The sequence below is a fragment of the Delphinapterus leucas genome, chromosome 11 (assembly GCF_059928025.1).
Source record: "Delphinapterus leucas isolate spDelLeu-1000000601 "Yukka" chromosome 11, BTC_Dleu_Yukka2, whole genome shotgun sequence".
In the NCBI taxonomy this organism is placed as follows: Eukaryota; Metazoa; Chordata; class Mammalia; order Artiodactyla; family Monodontidae; genus Delphinapterus; species Delphinapterus leucas.
This window is the reverse complement of record NC_143139.1, coordinates 57,147,886-57,165,439: the sequence shown is the minus strand read 5'-3', so window position 1 is coordinate 57,165,439 and position 17,554 is coordinate 57,147,886. Positions and strand designations below refer to the sequence as shown.

At 35.3% G+C, this 17,554-nt stretch overlaps 1 protein-coding gene across 2 annotated transcripts in view; it reads left to right on the top strand.

The window, feature by feature from the left end:
- Positions 1-17,554, top strand: part of ZFC3H1 (zinc finger C3H1-type containing) — a 49,482-nt gene that overhangs the window by 12,901 nt on the left and 19,027 nt on the right. Inside the window, exons 4-18 of one of the 2 annotated variants that reach the window (XM_022571511.3) lie at positions 2,963-3,158; positions 3,407-3,630; positions 5,434-5,557; positions 7,686-7,783; positions 9,234-9,443; positions 9,644-9,808; positions 10,740-10,877; positions 11,522-11,643; positions 12,059-12,208; positions 13,987-14,161; positions 14,403-14,534; positions 15,354-15,896; positions 15,982-16,091; positions 16,944-17,075; positions 17,182-17,303. In XM_022571511.3, coding sequence (XP_022427219.2) covers positions 2,963-3,158; positions 3,407-3,630; positions 5,434-5,557; positions 7,686-7,783; positions 9,234-9,443; positions 9,644-9,808; positions 10,740-10,877; positions 11,522-11,643; positions 12,059-12,208; positions 13,987-14,161; positions 14,403-14,534; positions 15,354-15,896; positions 15,982-16,091; positions 16,944-17,075; positions 17,182-17,303 — 2,641 coding nt within the window. Of the gene's footprint in view, positions 1-2,959; positions 3,159-3,406; positions 3,631-5,433; positions 5,558-7,685; positions 7,784-9,233; positions 9,444-9,643; positions 9,809-10,739; positions 10,878-11,521; positions 11,644-12,058; positions 12,209-13,986; positions 14,162-14,402; positions 14,535-15,353; positions 15,897-15,981; positions 16,092-16,943; positions 17,076-17,181; positions 17,304-17,554 lie in introns of both variants that reach the window. The other variant, XM_022571510.3, reaches the window with a different exon arrangement.

Genomic DNA, 17,554 nt, shown 5'->3' with positions numbered 1-17,554 from the left:
CTTGGAGTATCTCCACTGGGTTCAATTAGATTACACTTAATTTAATTGAAATGTTATATGTATCTATAGATAATGTTTTTGCTTTTTTGTTTTGTTTTTTTTTTTTGCGGTATGCGGGCCTTTCACTGTTGTGGCCCCTCCTGTTGCAGAGCACAGGCTCCGGACGCAGGCTCAGCGGCCATGGCTCACGGGTCCAGGCGCTCCGCGGCATGTGGGATCTTTCTGGACCGGGGCACGAACCCGTGTCCCCTGCATCGGCAGGCGGACTCTCAACCACTGCGCCACCAGGGAAGCCCTGCTTTTTTGGATTTTGAAACTTCTCATTTTCTTCCACAGATTTTCTTTTCCTAATTTTGGGGGATTATGCTGTGTGAGAAAGCTTTGGAGTTAGACAAACCTTGACCTGGTATCCAATTCTAGCTCCTCTTATTAGCTGAGTGATCCTTGTGTAAGCTGTTTAGCCTTTGCTTGCCTCTGTTTTCTTTTCTACAAAATGAGTTTAATGTCATCTGTTCTCTGGGTTGTTGTGAGGTTCAGCAGGATAAAGTACAAAAGCATCAAGCACTGTGTTCGACGTGTAATAGGTACTCACTGGCCCAAGCCTTTTGTTTGTTGAATTAGAGATCTGAAATATCTGCAGTTTCTTCTGTTAAGATTTCAGTTTTTTATGCTTTTTATGGGTAAACTGAAATGATGCAAAGAGCCTAGAAGCTTTAGGAAAGAGAGGGTCCTGAATTTAAGGATGATAATATAATAGATACACATGCATGTGCACATACACGTGCGTGCATTTATATGTGTATGGTTTTGAATAACTCTGTAAGGTAGGTTGACATCTCTTTTACAGATGAACTAAGATCCATGTGCGTAGATTAAGTGACTTGCCTAAAGTTACATAGGACTTAGACGTCAGAACAAGGAGTTTGAATGAGGCTCAGTGCTCTTGCTGATCAAGTAGCTGCTTTAAGTAGCATATAGTTGAATGACAGAATCAGTGGTCTCTTTCATTCCAGAAGGGTTAGTAGCAAAAGATAATCAAAGACTTTTAAGTCTCAGTGGAACAGTAATGATAGCTTTATTTTACTTAAACTCTGGATCAGCACTGTCCAATAGAATTTTCTCCAATAATGGAAATGTTCTATACCTGCACTCTCCAATATGGTAGCTATTAGCTACATGTGGCTATTAAGCACTTGGAATGTGACTAGTGTGGCTGAGGAAATAAAGTTGTTATTCAATTTTAGCTAAATTTAAATAGCCATACATGGCTTGTTGGTCCCATTTTTGGATAGCATGGCTGTAGGTCTTCAGTACCAAGCAGTAGAATTTGATATGTTTAAGTGACTTGGAGTAAAAAAGACTCATGATAATTTTTAAGCTCATTTGTTACATATATTTCCCAAAAAAGGAAAGAGTAACTGTATCCTGGCTTGGGTAAACTGAAGTACTGAAATATGTGTTGGTAGTTTAATTAGAGATTTATAATAGTCTATATAAGGTTAAACTACTAGGTAGGATCCACTGGTTTTTTTTTTATGTTTAAGAATTAAGTAATTTATTGGATTTTAAAAATGTAATTACAATTCACCTATAAGGGAAAGTTACTAGGTAAGCGGGCCTTAACCTTCTTGAGTCTTAGCCTCTTTTGAGTCGCCCCTCCTTTTCCATATATGCACATAAAGGAAAAACATATACAGCTTTGTATTTAACTTCAAGGAGTGGGGATGCCAAAGGACTCCTTATCTCCCTCCCACTAAAGTCTCATGGACTCCAAATTAGAACCTCTGCTTAGGTTGCCTGACATTTTCAGTTATGTTTTAGCTAAAATGTACAGAATAGAATAATTTTAAAAATTAACTCAAAAAAAGTAGAGTGAAAAAATTAAGAAGTTACTTCAATTGAAAAAAAGTTCTCATACATTTGTTCCTAAACTGTTTTCCTGTTTTAGCTTCCCTGAAGAAGTCTTGGGTGTTCAAAATATTTTCAATATTCAGATAAATATCTGTAGCTTTAGAACATGGAATGCTCTAATATAAGCAAATCTTTACATATTTTTTCCTTTAAAACTGATTTAAAGGGGGCTTCCCTGGTGGTGCAGTGGTTGAGAATCTGCCTGCTAATGCAGGGGACACGGGTTCGCGCCCTGGTCTGGGAGGATCCCACATGCTGCGGAGCAACTAGGCCTGTGAGCCACAACTACTGAGCCTGCGAGTCTGGAGCCTGTGCTCCGCAACAAGAGAGGCTGCGATAGTGAGAGGCCCACGCACCGTGATGAAGAGTGGCCCCCGCTTGCTACAGCTAGAGAAAGCCCTCGCACAGAAACGAAGACCCAACACAGCAAAAATAAATTAATTAATTGATAAACTCCTACCCCCAACATCTTAAAAAAAAAAACACCATGCTTCATCAATGTCTTCTTAAAAAAAACAAACTGATTTAAAGATTTATAAAAGATTTATAAAATACATATTTTAAAAAGTTTGCAAATTTGTATCTTGACATTCACTGTGCCTGTTCTGTGTAGTACTTGTAAGGCTAGTACAAGTACACATGATTATGGAACCACTTCGTTCTTCATTCCTTACCTCCCCTGGGTTGATTTCTTCTTGCATTCACTGCCATCAGATTTCTACTCCTGTTTGGGAGGCAGTTAAATGCCAATCTCTAACCCTTAACTTTTTTTTTTCGTCATCAGTTGTACTCTCCCCTTCTAACCCTTCACACTTACATATACATACATACTCTCTACAGATTGATCTTCTGTTTGTATTACAGGGACTGAATTAGAGTATAGGGCTATGGTAAGTTATTCAGTTTCCTTATTTTATTTGTGTTAATATTTACCATTTAAGTATTTGCCTTAAAACTAACTAACTGATCTTATAAAAGATTTGACTTTGTAATATGTTTAAAGTCAAATAATAGAATTTTTAAATGGCAACTGTTTCTTTTTTTAAAGAAGCTTGGTGAAGATGAAGAGGAGCTATCTGAATTGCAGCTTCGTCTTTTGGCTCTTCAGTCAGCCAGTAAAAAATGGCAACAGAAAGAACAGCAGGTGATGAAAGAAAGCAAAGAAAAGCTGACTAAGATGAAAACTGTACAGCAAAAAGTTAAAACCAGTACAAAAACACATTCGGCCAAAAAAGTTAGCACTACAGGTGATCATTTCTGTTAAATTCTTTTAATTGATTTCCTATATCAGTATGTTTTTTAGATTTTAATTCAGAAAGTTTTGAGCTGAGAATTATATCCTGACTAAAGTATAATCGTATATAAATGAAGTTAGAGGAGCAGCTGTATATATGACTTAATAATGAAAAAAATTGTTAAAGCTCTTATTTTCTTTTATCTTCTCGAAAATTCTAACTCTAATAGATACTGATGTTTCTGTATTTTTTATTTAAAGCTAAACAAGCATTGAGGAAGCAGCAAACAAAGGCATGGAAGAAACTACAACAACAAAAAGAACAGGAAAGACAGAAAGAAGAGGATCAACGGAAACAAGCTGAAGAAGAAGAGAGAAGGAAACGAGAAGAAGAAATCAGAAAAATTCGAGATCTCTCAAATCAGGAAGAGCAATACAATCGATTCATGAAATTGGTTGGTGGAAAGAGGCGATCAAGGAGTAAAGTAAGGAGTTCAAAAATACAAAATCAAAATATTACTCAAATTTAACTGTCCTTATAGTCTTATTTCATAAATTCAGTCAACTAAGAAAAAGTATTACGTTCTTTTGTTTGATAGAGCTCATTATATAAATAACTCTTGGTAAGAAGGGAAGGTAGGTTATAATTGAGAATGAGTCGTTTTTATAGTTATAGATATTAGAAATAAAAGAAATGAAAGGCTAATATATTATGGTTAGAAAAGCTTCCTTTTGACTTTTTTGTCATTTTCTGTTTAGAAGAAAGTAGCATTACTGAGTTGTAGTGAGGACTTATTCTTAAAATGACTGTTCCCTATTAGTTTTCCATTTTTTAGTAATGTAGAATTAGAAGTGTGTCATGATTAATTGATATGGACTTTTTTTTTTGGGGGGGCGGTACGCAGGCCTCTCCCGTCGCGGAGCACAGGCTCCGGACGCGCAGGCTCAGTGGCCATGGCTCACGGGCCCAGCCACTCCGTGGCATGTGGGATCTTCCCGGACCAGGGCTTGAACCCGTGTCCCCTGCATCGGCAGGCGGACTCCCAACCACTGCGCCACTAGGGAAGCCCGATATGGACTATTTTAAAGAAAGTTAAATCGTCATATAGTAATAGCGTTAGTGCATGTGACTTTAGCTATCAAGCATTTGTGAGCCTTTATTATGTATAAGTCATTGATAATGACTAAATCATTGTCTTTTATGGATGGTGTTAGGAAGTAAACTGGAGATTTAATACTGATCTACTGCTATTAGCAGTGACAAATTTCAGAATTCTGAGCTTTAATAATACACTCACGAGTGTAGTCCCATACACTCGTGGGTGTATTATTAAAGAATAGAAGGATATTAAAGAATAAGAGCTATTTAATTGTAGCAAGTCAAGAGTTAGGTTTGCTTAAGTAAGGAATATATAAGTATTCATACTTTGAACTTCCAGAAAGCACTTTGATAGAATCTTTTTTTAGAGAAGTATTGTATTAATAGTTGTATGTTACTCTTATATCCATCTGGATAGTTTTTTTTTATTTTGTGGTACGCGGGCCTCTCACTGTTGTGGCCTCTCCCGTTGCGGAGCACAGGCTCTGGACGCGCAGGCTCAGCGGTCATGGCTTACGGGCCCAGCTGCTCTGTGGCATGTGGGATCCTCCCGGACCGGGGCACGAACCAGTGTCCCCTGCATCGGCAGGCGGACTGTCAACCACTGCACCACCAGGGAAGCCCCAGATAGTTTTTGCTAGTTTTCAATTTGTTATAAACTGTCTCCGAGTGGAACATTTTAAGAAGTAAAAAAACAAAAAGAAAACATACGAGCATATGACAAGAGTTTTTAGTCTTCAGTTATCATTAGTTTATTCATAACTAAAATGTTAATGGATTATTTGGGCAATATTCTAAATATAGTTTTGATTACATAAAACTTGAATTCATTTATCTGATTTCTTAGCTTACAGAGAGAGGCCATTAGTATTTATGAGCTTGGGGTCATCTTATTTTCTAGAGGAATAGCTGATTATTTAGTGGCTCAGCTCAGTCTGGGAGATTTCATCTGTATATATAGTACTTGCTAGTTTCATTTTCTGACAGTTGTAAAATGTCAACCACAGTGTACCTGTCATGTATGTTGAATTTCCCCAATCAGATGTGATAGGCATTTCTAACTGGATCATCATGATTTTTGATACTGTTCTACATAAAATATAACTATTAATTGTTTTGTAATTTCTAGCCTAAGAATAGATTAAGACAGAAAATACTGTGAAACTAAAAAAAAATCTTGTGTAATTAGTCCTCAGATCCTGACCTGAGACGATCCTTAGATAAGCAACCTACTGATAGTGGAGGAGGCATTTATCAATATGATAACTATGAAGAAGTTGCTATGGATACAGATAGTGAAACCAATTCTCCAGGTATGAGCTAAACCTTAAAACATTTGCATATTCACAATTATTAAGTAGAAAATGGTCACAAAGCTACCCAAAACCTTGAAAGAAATGTGTAATGAAAGTGAGATTTGCTGGTGGGCTGTACAACCATAGACATTATTTGGTGTTATAAATAATTCAAGAGCAAACCTCAAATGTGTAATATTAACCTTTATTTCTAAGTATTTCTTTCTATATAGCATTTTAATAAGAAGGCAGTGTTTTACTGTTAACTATGTGATCTAAAAAGTGAAGATTGTGGGAAAGGTGAGAACACTGTTTTAAAAAACAAATAAACAAACCTTTGCTTTCTTAATATCTTTGTATCTAAGGCATTCTTCGCTTTAGTTAAAAAAAAGGGGGGGATCTTTTTTGATTTTAGGCTTCCTTCCTCCTTCCACTGATGATACTCTGTAGGAATAGGGAGATGGAAAGTGATACTAGTGGTGTCTTAGGATCAGCTGGTTAGAACTGTTAGGGCTGTACCTCAGTTAGATTGCACATTTTAGGGTATGACCATCCTTGCGGGCTGGAGGCTCGCTTTAGTTGATATTCAGTGGTGATCAGCTGTGAGAGACCTGTTCTCTTACTAATTAACACACATAAGACTGAGGCAGACAACCAAATGCAGTTGGTGTTCTAGGAACTAGAATACTTACCTGCAAGGCCACATGATCAGTGTTTTTCTTCCAGTGGTCATATTGTGAGACCAAATTAAACTAGAATTCTACTTTAGTGTGCCTAGAGAGAAGGCAAAATCTGTATGATTTGGTAATGTTAATAAAAGTGCTCATTTTCAGGTTACTGTGTTTCGGTTCATATTTAATAATCTTGTATTTTGATTTCATAGTTTAATTCTCTTTGGTCAATCTTTAATTTTCATATTTCCAGGTTCTTGGAGATGATTCATTGTAGTTCCCAAGTATTGACAATATTATTATTACTCTTTCTATAAAATAATTTTATGATCTACCCTCTTAAAAGAATTTTGTAAAAAATTATTATACAGAGAATGTACTCTACTCAATTTTGTAAATTTTAACTTTTTGCCATATTCATTACAAATATTTATGTTTTTAAGAAGTAAAGTGTTCTAAAGGTCAGTGTATAGTCAAATGGCATCATTTGGGCCACAGGTCAGCCCCATATAAGGCATGTGGTTAATATCCATATTGACTTGAGAGACAACGGGGACAAAGAAGAAATTTTAGTTTTCCCTAAGGTTGTATGGTTATTGAGTAGCAAGAGTAGTCTTTGAATCGGCCAGATTTCAGTGAGTCTAAAGAAACCACTGACAGTAAAAAGTGCAATTATCAATATTTTTAGCTGCTGCCAAGGAAGAAATGCTAACAATTTAACTGAGATGCATCAGTAACTATTTCAGAATTATTAATGTTTATTTATTTGGCTGCGTTGGGGTCTTAGTTGCAGCATGTGGGATCTTCTAGTTGCAGCATGCAAACTCTTAGTTGTGGCATGTGAGATCTAGTTCCCTCACCAGGGACCAAACCTGGGCCCCCTGCATTGGGAGTCTTAGCCGCTGGACCACCAGCGAATTCCCCAGAATTATTAAAATGTGAAAAAGTGTACACTTTAATAATTAAATACAGTGGGTAATTCTTTTCATTCCTAGTCCTGTTTGCTTTCTATCCAATTTAAATAGTCCATTTCTTCACTTTTCTCCACATGAAGGGAGGAATGGAGTCACCACATCACTGTTTTCCTTTGGTTAGGACACTTTGGCAGATTCAGGGGAATTTTTTGTTTTACTGTTTCTTAAAAAGTATGTTTATTTCCAAAAAAAAAAAAGTGTGTTTCTAGCCTTTCCTGCTCTATTCCCTGTTACCACCACTAGGTGAAAAGTAGAACAAAGTAGAGAGTTTTGAGGGACTAAATATCAGCGTAAGTGGATGGCTGATTTTGTAATGATATAAGGACAATTTTAAATAGGTGGAGGTGGTCTCATGGAGGTCAAATATTTTATTGGAGATTAATAAAATCTCACTTGTACTCTACTTAGATGCAATTGTATTTCTTCAAAAATATCATAAATTTAATTTATTCCTATTGAAATATATCTATTATTAAACTCTTATAAAAATTTTTTTTACAGCTCCTTCACCAGTGCAACCACCATTCTTCTCTGAATGTTCATTGGGGTATTTTTCTCCGGCACCATCTGTTTCTTTGCCTCCACCACCTCAGGTTTCTGTAAGTGAGAATTGATATGATTTCTACGAAAATTTTGTAGCCTTATGTCTTTTCTAATTTGTTTTGAAAAGCTGGCCTGTAATTAATTGTTAGGTTTGAAGAGAGCGTAAAATCAAAATTGCTTATCAGAATTAATAGCTATGAAATGTATGGAATAAACAGTTGATTAGTTATTGGCAGACTATCCATTTGGTAGATTTTTTTCGTAGCTAATTTTTTTTTTTAACATCTTTATTGGGGTATAATTGCTTTACAATGGTGTGTTAGTTTCTGCTTTATAACAAAGTGAATCAGTTATACATATACATATGTTCCCATATCTCTTCCCTCTTGCGTCTCCCTCCCTCCCACCCTTCCAGGCGGTCGTAGCTAATTTTTAATCTCATGTTGACTTTCTTTCAGTACTTAGTATGTTTCCTTCTTTCTTCTCTTTGTTCCTCAGAAAATGTATTCCGAAGCAGAGTAAGAATTATCTATTGTTTTGGATTTTTTTAGGGGGAATTGGGATTTAAGTGCATTAAGGTGCTTCTAGAAACTTTTTTCCTTTCTCCTCTTTTGATTAAATAGTTACTTTTAATTTGAAAATTCAGTAAAAGAAAAGCATTGTCTATGCAAGTTAATTTCTTTTCCCTACCTTTTGAAAGAACTGCCAGTCCCCCGTTAAAAAAAAAAAGAAAGAAAAAAAAAGGAAGTGGGGGATCACAAAGTAAAATTTCTGAAGTTATTTCAGATGAGAGAACCTAGAGGTCACACTGGATCTCTCATAATAGGTTAGTGGGGACCTTGCCATTTCACAGTTCCTAGGTAGATATCTGGTGTCCTCCTAGGAAGTTGAAGATGAGGGGAATATTAGAGCAGAGAGTGAGGGAGAAACATTTTTATTTTTTCTTTCTTCCTTGAATTGTTTTATATGCCAAGGGAAATACTGGAAGGTCTTTGAAGCAAAAATATGTGCAAATTCAAGGATTTGGGTAAAATTGTCTTTATAGATAATCTCGAAGAAGCCATTTCACAAGGATTTTATGAGGGTAGTGGTGACTCTTTACAATTAATTCTTGAGATACTCTAGACTACGCCCACCCAGAATCCCTTTGGTTCCTAAGTTTTGATTTTTACTTAAGTGTCGTATGTATCTGATTTTTTGTTATCTGTTTGTTTTCAGGTAGTCATCTAGGCAGATAGACACTGTAAAGTTTGATTTCTCTATCTTGAAGTTTATAAATTAAATGTTTCAAATATTGTTGATTTTTTGTAAAAATTATACTTTTTCATGGCTGAATATTGGATTTGGTTAGTTTTGAGATTTCCAGTATTCTTAGTTCACTTATGCTTACAGTAAAGTAATAACCTGTATACCTTTTTCTAATTTAATGTTACTCTAATGATAAACACTTGGAATGGGTAAAATTTGCATAGTAATTATTATTTCTTCTTTTTTAAAAACAACTAGTCAATACCACCTTTGAGCCAGCCTTATGTGGAAGGCTTGTGTGTTTCTCTTGAACCTCTACCTCCTCTACCACCTTTACCACCTCTTCCACCTGAAGATCCAGAACAGCCTCCAAAACCACCTTTTGCAGATGAGGAAGAAGAGGAAGAAATGCTGCTTCGAGAAGAGCTACTTAAATCTCTAGCGAATAAAAGAGCTTTCAAGCCAGAGGTAATTTAGGTACCTGAACCTCTAGGTGGTGCTATTGAGCTTAGTTTTAGGTAGCCCTACTTTTCTCTGCTAGTTTGGGATTCATTGGGCTTTTCAGTAAAGTGGGGATAAGTCTGATAGTACTTTGCTCAAGACCTTTAAAGGTGACAGAAATTTATTTTCATTTAAAATTGCTTCATATCTGTCTCTTTCTTCTTTAGGAAACATCCAGTAATAGTGACCCACCTTCACCTCCAGTTCTGAACAATTCACAGCCTGTGCCAAGAAGCAATCTATCGATAGTCAGTATTAATACAGTATCTCAGCCTAGGATACAGAACCCAAAGTTTCACAGAGGACCTCGTCTTCCACGAACTGTGATCTCGGTAAAAACAAACAAAATAATTAGTCTTATTGTTATTTAAACAGCTTGTGAGAAATTTGTCTGCAGTTTTGCTGTCCTATTCCCTAACTCCTAGTTTATTATATACAAACATATATGTATTATTTTTTATTTATTAATAGTGAAATGGGAGCAGCTTCTTCACTTGTAAACTGGTAGAGTTCATGATAATATTTTTTGGGAAGCATTATTTTCCTCAGAGTGGTATTTTTTGCCATTTCCTCAGTTTTTGTTCCATATAACTTGGTACATTTAGATTTTCTGTCTAGTCAGTTTTAGCAAATTATATATATTTTTTATTTCTCCCATCTTGGCTCATAATTTTTCAGTTAATGACTGTACTATAATGGAAGAACTTATGATGTTTTTCAATGTTTATTAAGGAGATTGAAATGACAATTTATTTCTACCTTGTTTTCTAATGGGTTTAAAGTAAAATAAATGGAGCAAAGCCAAGTTGAAATCTTGCCTCTGTTTGGTAAACTTATTCTCCATATATAAGCACAAAAGCCAAAAAGTTTTATTAATAATAATGTAGAATTATTAATTTTTTTCTTTTGCTTTAAAAGGTTAATTTAGATTGCATTATGCTTCTTTATAGAAAGTTGGAGAAAATAAAACTTAATGAAGAAAATGATGATAGTAGTATCTAGAGAGACTGAGAATATAATCAATAGAATATTTTTATGTTTTTGGATATAACCAGTATCTGTGGAGTGGGACAAAGTAAGTCAATTAATACAATATAAACAGGAGGAACCATAGACTGTCTGCTTGAAACCCGTTATTTTTATGAATTTAAATTCGTACAGATAAAGTGACTTGTTCAAGGTCATGAAGCTAATTGTGGTAGAGCCAAGAAAAGGATAGAGATACTTCTGTCATCAAGAGTAACAAATATACTGTCTTTGCAGCTTCCAAAGCATAAATCAGTGGTTGTAACCCTAAATGATTCCGATGATAGTGAATCTGATGGAGAGGCATCCAAGTCAACCAATAGTGTTTTTGGTGGATTGGAGTCCATGATTAAAGAAGCAAGACGAACTGCTGAGGTAAGTGCAGTAATGAAAGATGAAAAGATTTATTGACAATCATTAAAGTTTGTTTGTTTTTCCTGGAAATTAGACCTTAGAGGTTTAGATTTTTAATATATCGAATTGTGGAAATATAAATAAGAATTATGGAAATTATAAATAATACAAATAAGTATTTGTATTATTAGGAGTTTATATAATGAAGTGTGTATAAATTTAGATAGGTTTAACTATTAAAAAACTCCTTTTATTTTTGTTTCCAGTTGACTGTCCCTTTCTTCAAAATAGTAAAATTGTGTGGATAATTGTCCTCTGTACTAAGGAAATTTATTGTTTTGGAATTTTGTTATATTACCAGAAAATAGTGTTTTTATCAAAGTGTATCACCTAAATACAACTTTTATCCCTATTCCTAATTGCAACAGTTGCTTAGATATGAAATAGTTCAATTAGTTTCAAACCATAAGTCTTGACTACTTACTGGGATTGTACAATTAATTTGGTGGTTAATGGCCAGCATTGTGTTTTTTTAAACGGAATAGAAAATAATGATGAAGATATTTATTTCTAAATATATAAATGTGCACTGGATAATGTAAAATATAGATCTTAGTGTGGGATTATAAAAGCTTTTGATCTGGTTGACTTCAAATGTTTTCTAGCAAGCTTCAAAACCGAAAGTACCTCCAAAATCTGAAAAAGAAAATGATCCCATGCGAACACCTGAAGCTTTGCCTGAAGAAAAGAAGATTGAATATAGATTGTTAAAGGAAGAGATTGCCAAGTAAGTGGCATTTTATGTAATTAGCTGTAAAGATGTGTACTATTTTCGGTGCTTAATCTGTATACAGTTTATTGGCATTGGGAAGTGAAGATGATGATTTTTATCCAAGATGAAGAGTTAATGTTTTTAGAACTTGCACAGGAGGGGGAGCCAGATAATCATCTATAAGCTTGAAGGCAGTGATGCACCGAGGTATAAACAGCTTAGAAAAAGATAAAAGCTGTTACAAAGGAGAACTACACTATCAGTTCTGAATGCCAACTTGGGTCATGCATATTGGTCATCATTGTTATTAGTCAATATGTTAGTCACTTAGTTAATATTTTTACTTTATTTTATGAAATAGAATACATCTTAAAAAATAATTTCAGTTTATTTTTTGGTGTAATTTATTAATCTTTATTGATTGTTTTAGTCGTGAGAAACAGCGTTTGATTAAATCAGATCAGCTGAAGACAAGTTCATCATCCCCAGCAAACTCTGATGTAGAAATTGATGGGATTGGCAGGATAGCAATGGTTACTAAGCAGGTTACAGATGCAGAAGCAAAACTTAAAAAACATAGGTGAGTCTCATTATCTGATTAAATACTGCATGTATCTAAGTGTTCCTATATTAGAGGGATATATTTTTGTGGTGTATGTCAGTAATAAGTATACTGTGTGATTACTAATTCTTTCATACTTGATAGGCCTAGGGAAGGCTATCATTTTGTCGAATTATACATTTACGTGAAGTAATAGTATTAATGTTTAAATAAAAATACCAAGACTTCAAAAGAAAGTTTTCCCCTTCAGATTTATGTATGGCTTTAAAACCTCTGGCATGTTTTTTAAAGACCTTTATTGGAAGCATATTTTTATTGTTAAAATTGGTAGACTTGATTGTTGGAAATAGTCATTACTTAGTCTGTTAAGTAAGACACATGGTCAAATATTGTGTTATTACAAAAACTATGATATGCAGTAACATTAAGATGTACCCTGATGTTAGAGATCTGAAAAATGTTACTCATAGATGAAATATTGTGGTGACCATAAATCTCCAAAATTATCAACGAGAAATGGTACTGTGTATGTTTTAAAAGAAAATAAATTCATTTAGATTCCATTTCTTTAATAACTTTTATAACAAATGAAAAGATTTTTAAAAATTCTTTGTCTTTCTATTCCCCATTCTCTTTATCACATATTCTCTGTTTTTATGATTCATTCTAGATGTCATGTGTTGTGACTGTTTGAAATATGGTATCTTTCTGGGAAAGATGCTTCATTTTTTTTTTTATCATAATGTTCAGTAGTTGAAAAGATGAAAATCTGTAAATTTGTCTTTTTGTCCTGATTTTTACTTCTCAGTTCCAGTCTTTACATCCGTCTGTTGTTTAAAAATTAGACTTCTTTTTCTCTCCTTTGCTTTGCTTTAGATAAAATGAGTTAGAGGTTTGTAAATTAATTAAATGTGCTTGATTATGTTTATTAGATGTTTATTTGTGTGTTTATTATTAGGAGCGTTATAAATGAAACTAAACATAGTGATTTTCTGTCTTAAGTCTTCATTTTTCTTTTTTTATTTGAGGTTTTTTTTCTTTATGTTTTTAATTTTTTGCGGGGGGGTGTTGGGTCTTCGTTGCTGCATGCGGGGGTTCTTTAGTTGCGGTGAGCGGGGCTTCTCTTCATTGTGGCATGTGGGCTTCAGTAGTTGTGGCGCGTGGGCTTCAGCAGTTGCGGCGCACGGGCTTCAGTAGTTGTGGCTCATGGGCTCTATAGCGCAGGCTCAGTAGTTGTGGTGCACGGGCTTGGTTGCTCCACGGCCTTTGGGATCTTCCTGGACCAGAGCTTGAACTTGTGACCCCTGCATTGGCGGGCGGATTCTTAACCACTGTGCCACCAGGGAAGCCCTCTTAAGTCCTCATTTTTCAGGAGTTATTTAGGGCTACATTGAAGGTTACTATTAATAGCTTTTCAACTGTAATTCACATTACTCAGACGCATGTTTTGTTTTGTTTTTTTAAAGATCAGACCCAGGGAATTCTCTGGTGGTCCAGTGGTTAGGACTCTGCACTTTCATTGCTGAGGGCCTGGGTTCAGTATCTGGTCGGGGAACTAAGATCCCGCAAACCGCGTGGTGCTGCCAAAAAAAAAAAAAACGGCCAACCCATATTTGCTTTCATAAAATTTAACAGTGTCTATCTGAATACTTATTTTATTCTTCTAAATATTCACCTCTGTGTATCATAAACATATTTTTAAAAATGAGCTATTACTTCGTAAGTTTTTTATTCTGATGGTGTCAGTCCACTAGTTTAGAAAAACGTTCATAAGACTTTTGTTATTTCCCAATTAGGATTCTCTTGATGAAAGATGAATCTGTTTTAAAGAATCTAGTACAGCAAGAAGCTAAGAAGAAAGAATCTGTTCGAAATGCTGAAACAAAAATTACAAAACTTACAGAGCAGCTTCAGGCAACAGAGAAAATTCTCAGTGTCAACAGAATGTTTTTGAAGAAGCTTCAGGAACAAGTAATGTTCTTTTCTTAAATTCAAATATTGTATTCCCGTGTTTACTACACATTTTTATGGGCCAAATTTTTAATAAAACCATAAACCAAAGCCCTCAAAATGTGTAACCTGTACATTGTTCTCCACTGAGATGTAATATTAGCATATTTTAAATTTTCATTTGAATACCCTAAAGAAATTATGTTTAAGAATGTATTTCCTCTCCTAAGATTTACATATTCAGAATTACCCTATATTTCAGATTCACAGAGTTCAACAGCGTGTTACAGTTAAGAAAGCTTTGACTCTGAAGTATGGAGAAGAACTTGCTCGTGCAAAAGCAGTGGCTAGTAAAGAAATAGGAAAACGTAAACTGGAACAAGATCACCTTGGAGTAAGTTGTTTGTAGAAATATTTAATGTTTGAAAAGGAGAAGGTTTTAATTATTCTTTTGAGGGTAAGAGATGCATAAAAAGTTCAAGCTTTTCCCTGCAGATTTAAAGAGAATAAGATTAAAGGTTTTTTTTGTTTTTTTTTTTTGCGGTATGCGGGCCTCTCACTGTTGTGGCTTCTCCCGTTGCGGAGCACAGCCTCTGGACACGCAGGCCCAGCGGCCATGGCTCACAGGCCCAGCCGCTCTGCGGCACGTGGGATCTTTCTGGACCAGGGCACGAACCCGTGTCCCCTGCATCGGCAGGCGGACTCTCAACCACTGCGCCACCGGGGAAGCCCAAGATTAAAGTTTTTTTGTTTTTTGTTTTTTTTGCTGTACACGGGCGTCTCACTGCTGTGGCCTCTCGCACTGCGGAGCACAGGCTCCGGACGCGCAGGCCCAGCGGCCATGGCTCACGGGCCCAGCTGCTCCGCGGCACGTGGGATCCTCCCGGACTGGGGCACGATCCCGTGTCCCCTGCATCGGCAGGCGGACTCTCAACCACTGCGCCACCAGGGAAGCCCTAAAGTTTTGTTTTTAAATGGCACCCACATATTTGGAAACTTTTTTTTTGGTTTATTTTGACTTGTTTTGTTTGTTTGTTTGTTGTACCTCATAGATTAGCAAATCTGTTGGAGGCTTTTGTAAAACTGTTTTAGTCTCATTATTGACTTAGTTTTATAATGTTGGCATTGTATTGTAGGGATAGCACAATTATCTTACCAAAATTGTTTATAAAGTCATAACAGTATAAAATATTGATATCATTTTTCCCCCCAGCCTAACAAAATGATGAGACTGGACAATTCTCCAATATCAAGTCCAAGAAAGCATTCAGCAGAACTAATTGCTATGGAAAAAAGACGATTGCAAAAGCTAGAATATGAATATGCCCTGAAAATTCAGAAACTAAAAGAAGCCAGGGCCCTTAAAGCAAAGGAACAGCAAAATATTGGTCCACTTGTGGAAGAGGAACCTGAATTTTCTTTGCCTCAACCCTCACTTCACGATCTGACTCAAGATAAATTAAGTCTGGACACTGAGGAAAATGATGTTGATGATGAGATTTTGTCTGGGTCAAACAGAGAAAGAAGAAGATCCTTCTTAGAATCCAATTCTTTTACTAAACCTAACCTTAAGCACACTGATACACCTAACAAAGAATGTATAAACAAACCTACTAAGAATACAGTAGAAAAACCAGAACTTTTTCTAGGGTTAAAAATTGGTGAATTGCAGAAATTATATTCAAAAGCTGATAGCTTAAAACAACTGATTTTAAAAACTACCACAGGCATTACAGACAAGGTTTTGCATGGTCAGGTAACTGAACATTTCATATTCTTTATAAAATCTAGAATTCACCCTAGCCTTTATTACCTTATGAAATTTCTCTTTTCTTTTGCAGGAGATTTCTGTGGATGTGGATTTCGTGACAGGACAGAGTAAAACAACAGAAGTGAAGCCATATCCGTTTAGACCCTACCATAGTCCCCTTCTAGTTTTTAAGTCTTACAGGTATAGAAGAAAGATTCAGTAAACTTGAGGTTCAGGATTGCTCCTTGTTCTTGATGATATCTTAATCTGGAATGTGTGATGACCATGAAAAAAAATTGAATCATGGCTGCTTAGAAATGAACCTGTCCTTTTAGGGAATATAAAAATTTAAGTGCCTTGTTGTCAAACTTGAACCAAATAGGAATTAAGATTTAACTCACACTTGGGTTTACTAATTCTTATCAAATCCTAATTTCTGGCTACTGGTGAAATTGTGGAGAATTCTGAATTACTATATCTATTAAGGATTTTAGGAAAAATAACTGGAGTCTTATGAGAATTTAAAATTTTTGCTTTTTAATTTTATTGTTATTCTAAGGAATGCATTGGCTAGCTTTCATAAAATTGATTTGACACTTTCCAATGATTAACTTTGGGAGGTTGTCTCTTTTTTTTTTAAAGACTCTTTAGAAGCTGTGAGACTATTAAATTGGTATGATTTAATCGTAAAATCGTACAACACCTACCAGGTAGTATAGACTTTTTCTCTAGCTTTTTGGTTGGCTGGTAATGTGTGGAAGAAATACCAGTGTTATACAGCACTTTATTATGTGGTAGGAAAACACTACGTTTAGAATACAGGATATTGTTGTTCTTTGTTTTCTATTTCAGATACTTTATGTCTGGGTATAAAAGTAGTTTGTCCCTATGACTTGATATTCTGGTTGTTTTCTAGAGTTAATTTTGGCATTAAGTAATTAGATAAATAGTAAGCTCAAAGTATAGAAACTTTAATTGAGAAAGAAAAAATGAAAAAATTTCTGAGGAATGTTTATGGAGCATCGTAATGTGCCTCTCTACCTCTCTTCTTAGATTTAGTCCATACTATCGAACCAAGGAAAAACTTCCCCTAAGCTCAGTATCATATAGTAATATGATCGAACCAGATCAGTGTTTCTGCCGTTTTGATTTAACAGGAACATGTAATGATGATGATTGTCAGTGGTGAGTAGTTTTTATTTGTTAACATTTTATAATTTAAAAGGCAGTCTTGGTTATGTAGCTTTGATATATACATGATTATCTTTTCTGTGTTGTTATTTTATTTTAGGCAGCATACACAAGACTATACGCTTAGCCGAAAACAGCTATTCCAGGACATTCTGTCATATAATCTGTCTTTGATTGGTTGTTCAGAGACAAGCACTGATGAAGAAATTGCTGCTGCAGCAGGTTTTAAAGACCTCTTGTTTCCCAAGTGAAAATTGAATTTAGGCAATTTAAAAGTTTTATATTCAGTTGTTGACATCTTTAAATAGCCATAATAATTCAATACATTCATCTATGACACTTTATCTAGATCTGCTCTGTCCAGTACAGTAGTCACTAGCCATGTGTTGCTATTTAAATCTAAGTTAATTAAAATAAAAATTTGGATTCCTCAGTCACTCTAGCCACATTTCAGGTGCTCAGTAGGCACTATT